This window comes from Fulmarus glacialis, unplaced genomic scaffold (genome assembly GCF_000690835.1).
Source record: "Fulmarus glacialis isolate BGI_N327 unplaced genomic scaffold, ASM69083v1 scaffold16189, whole genome shotgun sequence".
In the NCBI taxonomy this organism is placed as follows: domain Eukaryota; kingdom Metazoa; phylum Chordata; class Aves; order Procellariiformes; family Procellariidae; genus Fulmarus; species Fulmarus glacialis.
Genome location: NW_009232838.1, coordinates 1 through 12,983, shown reverse-complemented (window position 1 = coordinate 12,983; position 12,983 = coordinate 1). Strand labels below are relative to the sequence as shown.

General features: G+C 37.5%; 1 protein-coding gene across 1 annotated transcript in view; it reads left to right on the top strand.

Annotated features, from left to right (window-relative positions):
- The window catches only part of LOC104069810 (mitogen-activated protein kinase kinase kinase kinase 3-like), a gene marked incomplete at both ends in the record, with an annotated part of 36,998 nt that extends 27,887 nt beyond the window's left edge, over positions 1–9,111 (top strand). The window contains 6 exons of the mRNA XM_009585109.1: positions 939–977; positions 1,245–1,298; positions 5,009–5,051; positions 6,078–6,240; positions 7,218–7,327; positions 9,070–9,111. Coding sequence (XP_009583404.1) covers positions 939–977; positions 1,245–1,298; positions 5,009–5,051; positions 6,078–6,240; positions 7,218–7,327; positions 9,070–9,111 — 451 coding nt within the window. The remainder of the gene's footprint in view (positions 1–938; positions 978–1,244; positions 1,299–5,008; positions 5,052–6,077; positions 6,241–7,217; positions 7,328–9,069) is intronic.
- Between the last annotated feature and the right edge of the window lie 3,872 nt (positions 9,112–12,983).

Sequence of the window (12,983 nt, the reverse complement as noted above, 5' to 3'; positions counted from 1 at the left end):
CTTTTAAGAGCCGTTATCTTGGTCTGCTTGTTAACAAAAGGTTCTGCATGATAGGTTCCACAGAGCACAGTTTTACTCCATCTAGGAACTACCAGTGCTGCTCTTTGACATTGCTTTATGCCCTTCTTCATGTTGTAGGGCACTAGGAACATTCAATTATAGATGCTTTAAAAAATAAAACTTACCTGTCTGAGCAAAGTCCTTTAACTTCATGTTCATACATGAATAATTTTGTTGTATTCATCACATGAAATTCTTTTCCATGTAATTCTTCTTTTCACCCAATTTCTTGATTTACATTTATGCATATCAGAATTAGGATGCCTAGCTTTGCTTTGCTAAATTAAATTATATTAAAAAAAATGCACAAAATCTAAGCATAGAACATGATATTTTTATGCAATCTTTTAGTTGGGGAAAATAGGAATACTGATATCTTCTGAAATCCTGTTGTTTATCATCCCTGTGTTTTGCCTGCTATTCCTTCCTGTCTGTGTTTTCAGACAAAGACACAAAAATGAAAACGTTCAGAATGTTACAAAAAATAACTAGGGAAGAATTACTTTATTCCAATAGTAGTTTAATCCTCTTGTCAGTCTGATTTTTTTTTTTTTTTTTTAATGATTACAATTTTCTTGGATAGTGTGGATTTGTTTTAAAATGGATCAAGCTAAGACAGTCCTTGTTTTACAGTATAAGGAACAAGGACCACTGCACTTGATAGCAATACATTAATATGAAAATGTGTTGTGTAAAAAATAAAAATTAAAAAAAAATGCAGCTATGCTCATTTATATGTGGATGTTCGATGTATGTTCTGAAATAACATGCTTTGGATTATTTACTGGTAGAATAATAGGAGCATTTGCCCTGGGTTTTGATAATTAATTTTTTGTGCCACAATTAAACTGTGTTCTTATTCTTATTTAATGCTGAAGGAGTCTCTTAAAATCAGTTGAAGAAGAACTGCATCAGCGGTAATTCTATTCCTTTTTTTTTCCCCTCTTGTATGTTTCAAAGTCATTTGTGTGTTGATTTCTTATGTCTGTCACAACTTGTTCTTGTTGTCCCTGTACTTGCTGAGAGGATATGGGAGAGGCTTAGTTGTCTGGATTGCAGCTGTGCTTTAAAGAATAATAATAATGATAAAAAGCTAAAAGACACTAAAATTCTGTAAAAGAGGCAGTAGCCAAGGTAATTTTAATACAACTCACTCAGCCATAGTACCTTGTTCATTTTCTTAGGGGACATGTGGCACATTTAGAAGATGATGATGATGCAGACGATGATGCTAAACAGTAAGTCCTTTCTTTTTGTAAAAATAAATAAATATATATATAAAACCTGATTCTTGAATAGATGCAAATTTTTTTAAAAAGTTGAATCATGTTCTATCCCTAACAGCTCAGGATTATTTTTCTTCTATAGCATTTCTAAATATAGGCATTTAATGGTGTTCCTAGATTACATCACCATAAGTTTTCTTATTCTGCTGATAAACTTGTGATAAATTAGGGGGAAAAAATCTTGTTCCTTGCTTGATACAGTTGTCCTTTTATCTTCTATTATTGAACAAAGTCTTGTAGTTACATTGAGCCTATAATTCATCTGATCCTGCTCCTGGTGTCTTCTTTAGAACTGATGACTGTATATTAAAATAAAGCTCATTCATATATATATAAAATATATACATAACTGTCTTCTCTAGATGATTGAGTTTGTTCTGTCTACATTCTCAGCTAGGAGAGTACTTGTATGGGTGCTTGATTTTGGAATAGAGCTGGCTTCCTTACCACAGAGAGAGCAAGGTTATGTGACTGCAAAGGTAGTATCAATAGGCATGTGTTAAATTAATTATGCTCATAAATTCCACTGGTAAAAGTATTCTTGGCCTCTTTTTGATTGACAGATGAGAGCTGAAACAATTTAAAATGCACAGCCAGTATGTGGAAATCTACATTCCTAAATAAATCTGATGTAAAAACCAAAAGAAAGATGCCATTGAGACAGAATTCTTGTTTACTTTCTGTTAACAGATAATTTTGAAAGCTGTTACTTCATAACAGAAACCTGTAAAACATGCGTTATCTACTGCTGGCATCTATCTCTTACAGAGAACCAAATCTCTCTCCTCTTTTTCTTGAGTTATTTTACTGCTTTCTTTTATAACAAAGGCAGTGGTTTTTATCACAGTACTGAGCATGAGGGACAGCACCCTTTAAGAAGGGTAAAGTTACTGATAGTGTCTGATGTCAGCTAGGTGACAAGTACATCAAACTTGCATTGTTTAATGATCAACTTCTCAAAACACAAGTATGTTTGCTGTTTGACACAAGCGATATTTATAGAAGAAAAATTATTTTTAGTCAGTTTTTAGCAGGCTTTATTCCCTTGCTAATTCCTTAAGAAATTCTTCATATTTCATTATTAAGCGGTTGTTTAAAGGTATGATTGATTACGCCGTTCATCAATAACATGAAGCTCCTGTGTCTTGTCTTTGAGAGAAAGAGGTTGATAATGCTACTCATTGATTTGCTCCTCTGCATTTGGACCAAGCTGAGAACTCACTTTGGTAATGATAACTCAGGCTTCCTGCACTGTAGGATGTAACAGTCCCCTATCGCTCCATACTGCCAGCTCCACTCTGATGGCCTTCAATGAAGATGCTCTGGATATCTGCACTGCTGCAAGCCAGCTCAGCTTGGTTCTTCCATCCATACTAATCTCTGGATGTTTTTTGTGTACAGTTCTGTGTCTGTTCATTTTTGCTTAATGTTTCTTTTTTTTTTTTTCTTTCCCCCATTTCTTGCTCTGTTTGTAGCCAGTATCATCAACTTCAGTAATGTTCCAGGGATTGGAACCTCTTGATCACTGCTATCTTGAAGTGCTTGCACTGATTTCTTTGTCCAGTGCTTTGAGATCCTTGCATAAACTCCATCAGAACTTTCAAACAGTATTGACTTTAGCTGCTTCTGTCGCTGTCATGTTTCTTTGGATTTTCTTTTTCAGTTTAAGCAAGAGAGAACCTGATAACTTCCGGGGAGGTTCCCATTTGTCTGACCCTAAGGGCAGTCACCAATGGTCTTCCAAAAAATTCCGGGTGTTTTTTGCTTCTTACCATTTTTCATCCTAGGTACTCTTGCCCTACAGAGAGGGCCTGACAATTTTCTGTAAGCACAGGGGTAAGCCTTGAATGCCTCAACCTTGGATCAGACAGATTCTGCATCTGTGCCTTTCCTCTTGGTATCTGTTTGAACCCAAAGCTCTGCTGCAATATGTTGGTTCATCAGCTCGGTCTCCGATATCTTTCTCTGGAGCCCACTGAAGATTCAAGGCTTTTGTTTGATTTTTTGTTTGTTTGTGAGATGGAGCTGCAGTTGAAGAGCACATGTGATATTAGTCACTTCTCCCTTCAGATCCAGAACAAAAACAATGAAGCAGCTATATGCCTTCCAGTCCAAACTGATGCCACTGCATGACTTTGAAGCAAGGTGATTCATCGCGGCAGAGAATCCACACACTTCAGGGAACAATATAAAATTATCTCTCTTCATTTAATAATTTTGATTGGTTTTTTGATATTTCTTTTTCTCTCTTGTGCAGCAAAGCTGATGATGCTTGAAATTCCTGGTTATGGAAGCTGGGAAAGCAGAAATTGTTGGAGCACTGCCCTGCGAGATCAGTGGTGACAAACTGCACATAAACCTTGTTGTTGAAACCAGGGCACACAGTTCTTTGTACAAACATCTGTCACATTTATGCCAAATCGTTGGCTTTTTTGTTTTTTACGTTTGGCTGCCCAATAACACTCTGATGGCTGTCTGAGATGCAGGGAAGAATATGAAAGAAAATACAAATGCAGCTTGGACACACATGACTGAGGACTTAAGCTTGGTCCCGTGTTATGAAGATAAGATAATTTCCACCACCACAGCAGCTGAAGTGCATGACACAGGGTAACCCATTCTCCGAAGTCCCCTTCCAACTTCTCTGAAATAAAAGCAACTGATAAGATGCCAGGACAGAAGCTCCTGAAAAGAATGAAGCAAGGCAGACAAGTTGTTGATCTGTAAACAAGCAAACAGATATCTTACTACTTGGATATTTTCCCAAAACTTTGGAACGTAATTTAAAAATAAGGAAAATATAGTGCAAGAATGTCAAGTTTTCACAGCTGTATTCCTGATTTATTTAATGGAAATAATTTTCTGTTCCAAAAGATTAGGAAGCAGGACAGTGTAAAAGTTTTTAAAAACATAAAAAAATCAGGAATTTAGGATTTTTTAAAAAAATGCAGCATATTCTTTAAAACACAGAACCAGCAGAGGAAGAATGCTCCTGATGCTTCAGCTTTCTTGTTTCGTGCTGGTATCTTGTACTGTTGAGCCAAGCTGTTGAATTGTTCTTGCGTTAAAAAGTTGTCTTTCCCAAGATTTCTGTGAAAAAAGAAACTCATGGATGAAAAAAAAACCCAAAACAACCCAGACAGTAGGCTCGCTGTCCATTGCAGATGAATTTTGCTTTCATGTGTAAGGCTGTTCTGAAGAAGTCAGTGGTAAATTTTTCAGGGAATAGTATTCATCATTTTAATGGTATTCAGCAGCGTAACTCCTTTTTGCCCTATATACCTACAGATGGCCCTTTAGAAAAGCTCACTGATACCCTAAATCTTTCTCCTCCCAACAGAGTAAATATCAGGCCTGCTCTGCATCTCCATACTTTTTTCTGCACAAGTATGTGCATCTTCAGCAAATCAGTTCATGTCACTTTGTGCTCTCTAGGGAGGATCTGTGATACTTGAGTTTTCGGATAGTATTTGTGGTATGCACAGCAATAACAAAATGTTTGAAAGTATTCATGATGCAGTTATTTGGATGTAATAGTGCTGTTGACAAGTTAATGATGTTTATTTGTACGGCATTTATGAAATCCTGTATCCTCTTGAACACTGCAATGCGAGGTTCAGAGAGCTACACTGGATAACAATCTGTTTTGTTCCTTTTCATAGTGCTACTATGAAACCTAAAGTGCCACCTCCTTTACCACCAAAGGTAAGTGAGGGGGGTTTTGTTGCACAGAATAAAAGGGCACTTTAAATAAACAAACAAATGCAGAAGCATTTAAATGACTGTCCTGATGGCTCTGTCACTTGAACCATGACTTGAAGACTTGAATCAAGTTTTAAGTCAAGGGTATATCCAGGTGGTTGACCTATATGTTCATGGCCTTTAATTGCAAATCTGCATGAAGTCTTGCACTGTAGGGTATTTGTCAGTGTGAAAGTGCTGTTTTTGACTAATTACACTTCTGATACTTCAGAATGAATAAATTGGGTAGTTAAAAAATATAGCGCCACAAGTAATTTTTAATAAAGAGCTGCCAAATAAAGCATCTGCTTGCTAACTTTTGGTGTCTGAGTGGTGATCTTCAGAGGCATGCCTGGATCAGATTAGGGTTTGCATGCTGCCACTGGAAGAGTAAGTGAATCTTTTCACACTGAAGTTATCTTAATATGAGCAAAAGTAAAAAGAAAAAAAAAACTTACTTTTTTGTCTGGCTATCAGTTCCCGAGGTAAAAACTGCAGATTTGATTACTTACCCTCCTACACTAACTATCTTTGCATAACTGAGAAGGATTTTTACAAGCAGGAGTAGTGCAGCCAGTATCTAAACAATGTTGCCCTTTGTGGTTACATCCCCTATTTGGGATTCTTTACACAAAGGTCTGGCCATATCATTGAATGTTCCCTAGTTTCTACTTAAATGTCTGGTTTGGTAATCTGTAGTCATAAACAGTGCCATTTCCACATGCCAAATAATTGTTTAATGCACAACTTGAGTATAATGATTTTGAATTCGTCCTTTGTTGATAACAAGGTTTTCCTTATTGCTGTGCATTTCCTTCTAGTTTATTTTTTGAAAGAAATTTGCATGGCAGTACATGTTGCATTATCAATTTACTTGTGAAAATTCGAGGATCCAAATATTGCACAGTTTTTTTTTTTCTCATTGAGAAGTAGCATGGATGCTTTGAATCTTTTTTCATTATGTTTTTATTATTACTATGTCTTTTTCAGCCTAAATCCATCTTTATCCCCCAAGAGACTCATTCTTCTGAAAATTACAATCAAGGGACAATCAAGAGATGCCCAACATCAGAGAGTCCAGCAAAATCTGCATCTCAGGTTCCACCCAGACCGCCACCTCCTCGGTTACCTCCACAGAAATCTAATGCTTTAGGTAATAGGAGTGACACCAAGAAGTACACAAATATTTCTTAAATAATCTAACGTGATTTTTATTTCTGCATCCTCACCTATGTATACATTAAAACATACTGAGGTAATTTTTCTGTGGTGGGCAAGTAACACAAAGTGCATGAAAGCCAAAATGCATGAAGAAAGCCTGCTTAAACTCTTAAGAGGGTCAAATGTACCTTCTAGTAAATCCTGCTGATGCAATTGGTGACACAATTGCTTTTCTGAGCAACAGGCTTATAATCTAGTGTGTCAAGATTGTCACAGGGAATAAAGAAGTTTTCCTGTATGTAAGTTTCAGATTCTGGCCCTGTGTGTCAACTGTTGTTGTCATTTGACATGTCAAGAACAGAGTTTTGCTTTCAAAGTTTACTTTTATATATAATGAACTGGGTTGGGTAGTATAGCAGGTAATTGTGTGTTTACTGTTTGCTTAGGCTGTTCCTGTTAAAGTCTGATGCTCTGAGAGTTGTCCTGGACTGGCTTGTTTTAAGCAAGCTTAAGTCTGACTATTAATTGATATCTTGCTAGCTCTTCCTTGATACATATTTAGTACTGCAGTTGATGTGTTACAGATTTGACTGTAACGCTTAAGCATCCAGTGCTAAGAAATGCCTCAAGGTTATTTATGAAGAATTGATAATTGAAGTGTTACCTATAGCCAAGTTTTTCTTTAGATATGTTAAATACATTTTTCCTCATAACCATGACTGCATCCCTTTCTATGCCCACAATAGATTTGTTATATTAATTACCAAAAGCCATGAACTGAGATTGAATGTGGTTCTATAGATAGTTATATGTGCACATGTAGGAACATGTATGCTTCAGAAATAAATAAGGGTATTTGAACATGTTCTGACATAAGTGGAAATTTTGGCCCTTCAAAATTGTTTTTAGGCTAGACTACTCTCTGAGTTGAAGGTAGAAGAATACATTTTTAAATATGAATCTTTCTAGGTAATGGAGTCACTTCTGTACAATTAAATGGTGAAAGAGAGGGATCACCACATCAACAGAATGAAGCTAGAGACACTAATTTTTCAAGGAAAGAAAAGAAGGAAATACTGGTATGTATTTAAGCTTCTAGGTGTTATTTTAAAGTTGTCTCGACTGTTTTACATGTGCAGTGAAAAGAAGCGGGCACACTCTTTAGTATAGAAATTATGCTGGATGGCATCTTGTTTACTTTGAATCAAAGCACAGTTTTGCTAGATCGTCTAGTTATGATACAGTCTTAAGCTGAAGTTTGAGTCGGTATTTAATTTTCATTAGAAACTAACATAATCATGGATATACAAGATTTACTTGCTTGTATTCACATACTTGAGAGACATGTAATGAGAGCGAGATCCTGCCAGAGAGATGCAGTGTGTTGCACTGAGCAATGACCATTTAAGCAAATGAGGAAATTAAGGAATATGTTGCCACCTGATGGCTTGCTGGAGGATTTGGCTGGCCCTGTGAAAGGAGCTGAATCACGGCTGTTGCCAAATGAGTCTTTCTCCTATCTCAGATGTAGGCATACAGCTTTTTGGTGTTCAGGGGAAAAAAGATGGAGAAATGTAGGTTGAGGGTCCAGCTATGCAAGCTGTTTGCCTGCTGGCCTGTGGAGCTCTGGGTTTCAGGGTTTAGCAGCTTGGGTTTAGTGTCAGACGAGCTACATATACTCATGTGAAGTTGCACTTTTGGAGAGAATGCAGTTTTACGCCACATGTAATCTGATCCAGCTGTGAGCTGAGGAAAGGGAATATTGCTGCATCCCTTTCTCCTCTTCCAAGTGAGTTTTTCTATCAAAGCAGCAAATGGCTTCCAGAGTGGTCACTCTATTATTATGATGCAAAAGCAAAAGTGGGATGTGAGACAGGAGAGAGTGGGATATCTGTAGTTAGATTAAATGTAATATGAAACTGCACTCTTTAGGGGCTTCTTCTAAGGATGAGGTTGGAAATGTCGCTCTTTTGAGAGAAGTGAAGAGCAAATAGAGCAGAAACATTGTGTGCGCTTTTGTTTTGTTTTAGGGAAGTGTTACTGGCAGTACTTTGGAAAGTATGATTTCCTGAACTGCTTTGAACGTGGCATTTGAAGTAGTGTTTGAAGTTTCCTGTGTTACCTGTGAAATACATTTCTTCGGAAGCATGTTTTTACTAGGAGAAATTGATACTGATACAGGAATGTGGGTCTGGTACTGATTGATAGAGTTTAATGCTGCTTGTAATATTGAACAATTGAACAATTGCTGCAATATTGCTTAAGCTTTGTATTGCTAGATACGGCATTCTTTCAGGCATCATCATAATGTGAAAACATTGCACAATAGACTATGCAGACATTCAATGAGGAGATATTAGGGAATCAGTAGAGGTTTTAATGAAAGAAAATGATACTGATGGTTTCTGGTGTGTGGTCACTAGAGACACATGGTTAGCAAACTCATACAGAATTATGGAAGTGTTGGTTGGAAGGCAGGTCTCTAGCCTAACCTTATGCTTAAAAATGGGACTGAGGCCGAAGCTCAGCCATGGCTTTCAGATCTAGTACATATGGCAGTGGACATAGCAGAGTGTCCCAGTAGGTGCCTAGTGCCTTCCATTTAGCATAGTGTAGAAATATACAACACAACTTTATTTTTTTATTATCTCCTAATATAATTATGCTCAATTATTTATCAAGTGCTTTTAACAGCATTCTAAAAAAATTTTCTTAGACTTGTATTTTGGTTATGCTGTAGTGTGGGGAGAGAATATGCATGTTCATGTATATGTGTGCATGAAAAAACATGTAAACATACTTTTAAACTTTTATTTTCTAGAAACCAATTAGTAATGGCCTTCCTCCCACACCTAAAGTACACGTGAGTATTACTGAGTCATACAAGTGCATGTTGGAACATGTTTTCTTACTAAACCTGAGAGAGTACATTTTTTGAATGTTTGTAGTTGTTTTTTTTTTTTTTAAATTATAAAATCCAGTATCTCTTAGAAATGTTAAGCCACAGGTATGGTATTTCAGATATCACCCTTCGTTTTGTGCTCTTGAGGTAAATTTTGGAAGGTTTTTTGTTTGCTTGCTTCATTAAAAAGTGAATGAGAGTTCTGTGACTAATGTCACAGAAGTACTTTCAGTGTACTGGAGGTACTTACTGATCTGAGGAGCTGATGCCTCTCAGGAATCGCAAATAGCTCAAAGTTTATACTATGCCATTCTAGGATTCAAAACTTCTGAAGGTAGGATTCGTAGGTGCCATAGCTTAACAGAAATAGCATCTGTGTGCACCTTCATAACATAAAGCAAACTAGAATTTCATTGTAATATCTGCACGGACTTGTCATTGTGCTCTTAGCCAGCACTGTGATCAGAAGAGCCAGTCTTCCCTTCTTCTTGACCATTTGTTTCTGCCCTCACCACTCTCCTCCTCCTGTGCTGGAGCATGCATTCATGTAGATGTGTTGCGCACCAAATGGGGGATTCATCTGATTTTAAACTAACCTTTTTGCTACATTACTCCTAAGCCAGATCAGTTTCTCATCTTTAGATAAGAAAATAAAATTGCTGCAAGGATGTATAAGTGCAAATGATAATATTTTTTGCTTCCTACCTGTTTTAAAGAAGCAGGACAGGTTAAGGTAGATGTCATGCTTCTGTTCCTTAGAACTGCAGTCTCTTGCATAAATGCACAGGATTGTTCCAGAGCTCTGAATTCTCGATATGTTTAGCATCATTTATTGAGGTCAATCCTGTTTTAATAAACTAAATATTAAACAAAATGCATGGCCTAGGAGTGCGTACTTTAAACTAGTGGATGACAGATATTTGGAAGCACTCCTAGCATTGAAAAGAAACGAATCATCATGGGGAGGGGGAAATAAGACAGATTCATGACTGGAATGAGAAAAAGGGTAAAAAATAGAATAGATCAAAATGAAGTCATATGTGTTGAACTTTTGCCACAAACTTTGGGGACAGGCCATCAGAGAACAACTGTGATTTGCTAATATAATGAAGCTGTAAAAGGAGACTGATTAAAATAGTCTTTGGGTATTGGACTGCTTTCTGCATGTTCATGCATCTTTGTAGTGCACTAATTCTCTGGTTCTCCTGTCTTTCCCCTCTCTTCCCTCAGCACACCCCACCTTTTATGTATAACAAACTTTCTAGCCTTCCTGTTAAGCGTTGAAGACTGATTTGACACTTACATGTTCCTCTCTGCCTGCTATCTCCATCAGTTGCCAAATAACGAAAATTTGGATGAGGAAGGGGTTTTTCTCCCAGGTCACTGGGATTATTGGACTTTTTACTTTTCTGTATTGTGGAGCATGTTTTGCATCTAACATCACCTGGGAGTCTTATTTAACAAATATCCTGCCACTGCAAGTAAAACTTCAACTTCAAAACTTCAAGTAAAACTTTCAATCTCTTCTGTTCTTTTTCTGTGGTACATCGTTGTTCTGATTCTTGTTTGTTTGGGTTTTTTTGATTTGTGGTTCTTAAGTATGTTGCCGAGTGGTAAGAAGTGTTTTGCATTCTCACTGTTCTTTAAAATAGTTAGATGTTCTGGGGCTCTGTTTAAAACGGTATCTATGCATGGTTACCTGTGACTCTAGAGATTTTGTTCAACTTTCTTAATAACCCAGTCTGGTAGTGTGTTTTTCCCTGCTATTTTAGGTGGCTTGCAGCACAGGGAGACCTGTTAAGTCCTACCAACAAGCCCTGCCTGCTGAAATTCCCCCGAGACTTAAATGCCTCCATGGCAACAGTCAGATCAAGCAGCTTTGCGTTTATTTCATATTTGTGGGTTTTTTCCCCACTAGCAACTCAGTTTAATAATTTGTCTGATTCTCAGCTGTTTCCTTGAGATTTGTTTGGTATTTAGAGATTATACCCTCAAGCTCCGTTTACCCTTCTGAGGCATTTGCAGCAGCATCTTGGCTCTGCAGGCTTCCTGGAGATCAGGGCTGAGAAGGGCCAGAGGAAAATGATTAGTCTCTTCTGATTTCCATCTCCTCTTTCTTACCCAATTTATCACTGCAGAGCTCAACTAGGTCTTAGCAGTAAGCACAGCTTCACTCCACTGCACAGCATCTCTCTTCAGTGCTTGGAAAGGATCAAGGAGAATTGTGTAGCTGGTTACAGGAGCAGCAGAAACACTTACCAGTATTCTAGGAGATCAGTGCTTAGAGTGTCATCTGGTATATTTTGTGTTGAGTGCCTTTCAGTGCCCTGCGCACTTGGGAAGGGGCTTCCATAAAACCGCCCCAAAAATCCGTTTATTGTTTTTCTTGATATCATCCCTCGTTCAAACTCCTTGCTGCCAATGGATTTGACAACACTGAAGCTGTCAGTACCTTGAGGTCGCTCCGTGTTAGTATCTTCTCATATTCCTGCCTCACGTATATCTTTTTGCTTACTTTGGTTCTTATGCCTGCAAAAGCATCATCTCATTGCCTAGCAAGCAGCCAGCTCCCTGCCTTCTGCAGTGGTACTAGCAGTGCTGAATTCTTTCCCCTTGTCTTTGTGCAGTGAGGTCTTTCATGTTTTGCTGATTACCTTAATGAATTTGATTCTTCCCTCACATTAAATATATATGGACAAATTCATGGACTTCATTACACTGATGCAAGAGTGAGAGGTGTCTGAAGCACAAAGGAGGGTCTAATTTCTGGTGCTTTTCATTTTAAAGGGTAAATTATGAAGTTCTTTTTCTTTTCTTATTAAACTAAACTATGTTCAGAAGTGACTGAAATGTATGCTTATTCAGCAACAGGTTAACAAAAAAAATTGTCCAAATGTTAACACAAGAGCTATTCAGTTAATTCAGTTTATAGATCAATAATAATTCACAAAGATTAATATAAAGTGAAAATATTGCCATTCTGTAGCTGTATTACAGAGTATGTAGCTTTGCATAAAGGTGATACCTGCTATGTTCAGGTTCTTATGTTTGATTGTCATTTGATAAATGATAGCATTTCACTTCACTAACTGTTGTTTACTACTGCATCATTCCTTTTCATCTACAGTACTATCAATCAGCTCTGTTTCTTAACAAAATAGGATGGGTAATTGTTATGTTGATGTGTGAGGGGAAAGGAGGAAGCCCTGGCTTTTGCTTTTCTGTCATCTTGAAGCAAATTTACTAAGTATTCTTAGTACACTTACTTAATAGGCAAACTGAGTTTATTAGGGTTATGCTGAACAAGGAGTGGGATCTTCTTCCAGAGGTTTCCCTTTGGGAAGCAATCAATATTGAAAATAAGTTAATTCAAAACAACTGATAGAGAATTTGAGACTAAGATTTTGATTGTTGCATGACCTAGAGTTTTATTTTAAATGTGTGAAATATGACAAGAATAAAGTTTCTCTGTTGAGACTTTCTAAAGCCACAAACCTCAGGAACCTTTTTCAGATTTGTCACCTTTGTAGTAATGTCGTGGTTTACCCCTAGCCAGCAACTAACCACGACGCAGCTGCTCGCTCACCCTCCCACTCCGTTAGGATGGGGAAGAGAATCGGGAGGGCACAACTAGGAAAACTCATGGGTTGAGATAAGAGCAGTTTAATAATGGAAATAAAACAAAGTAGAACAGTATTAATAACAATGATAACAACAACAATAACAGAATATACAATGCAACTGCTCACCAACCGCTGATTGCGTGTCGTGAACGGGGGCGTGAGCCCCCCCTCCCACCCCCATTTTTATACTGAGCATGACGTCACGTGGTA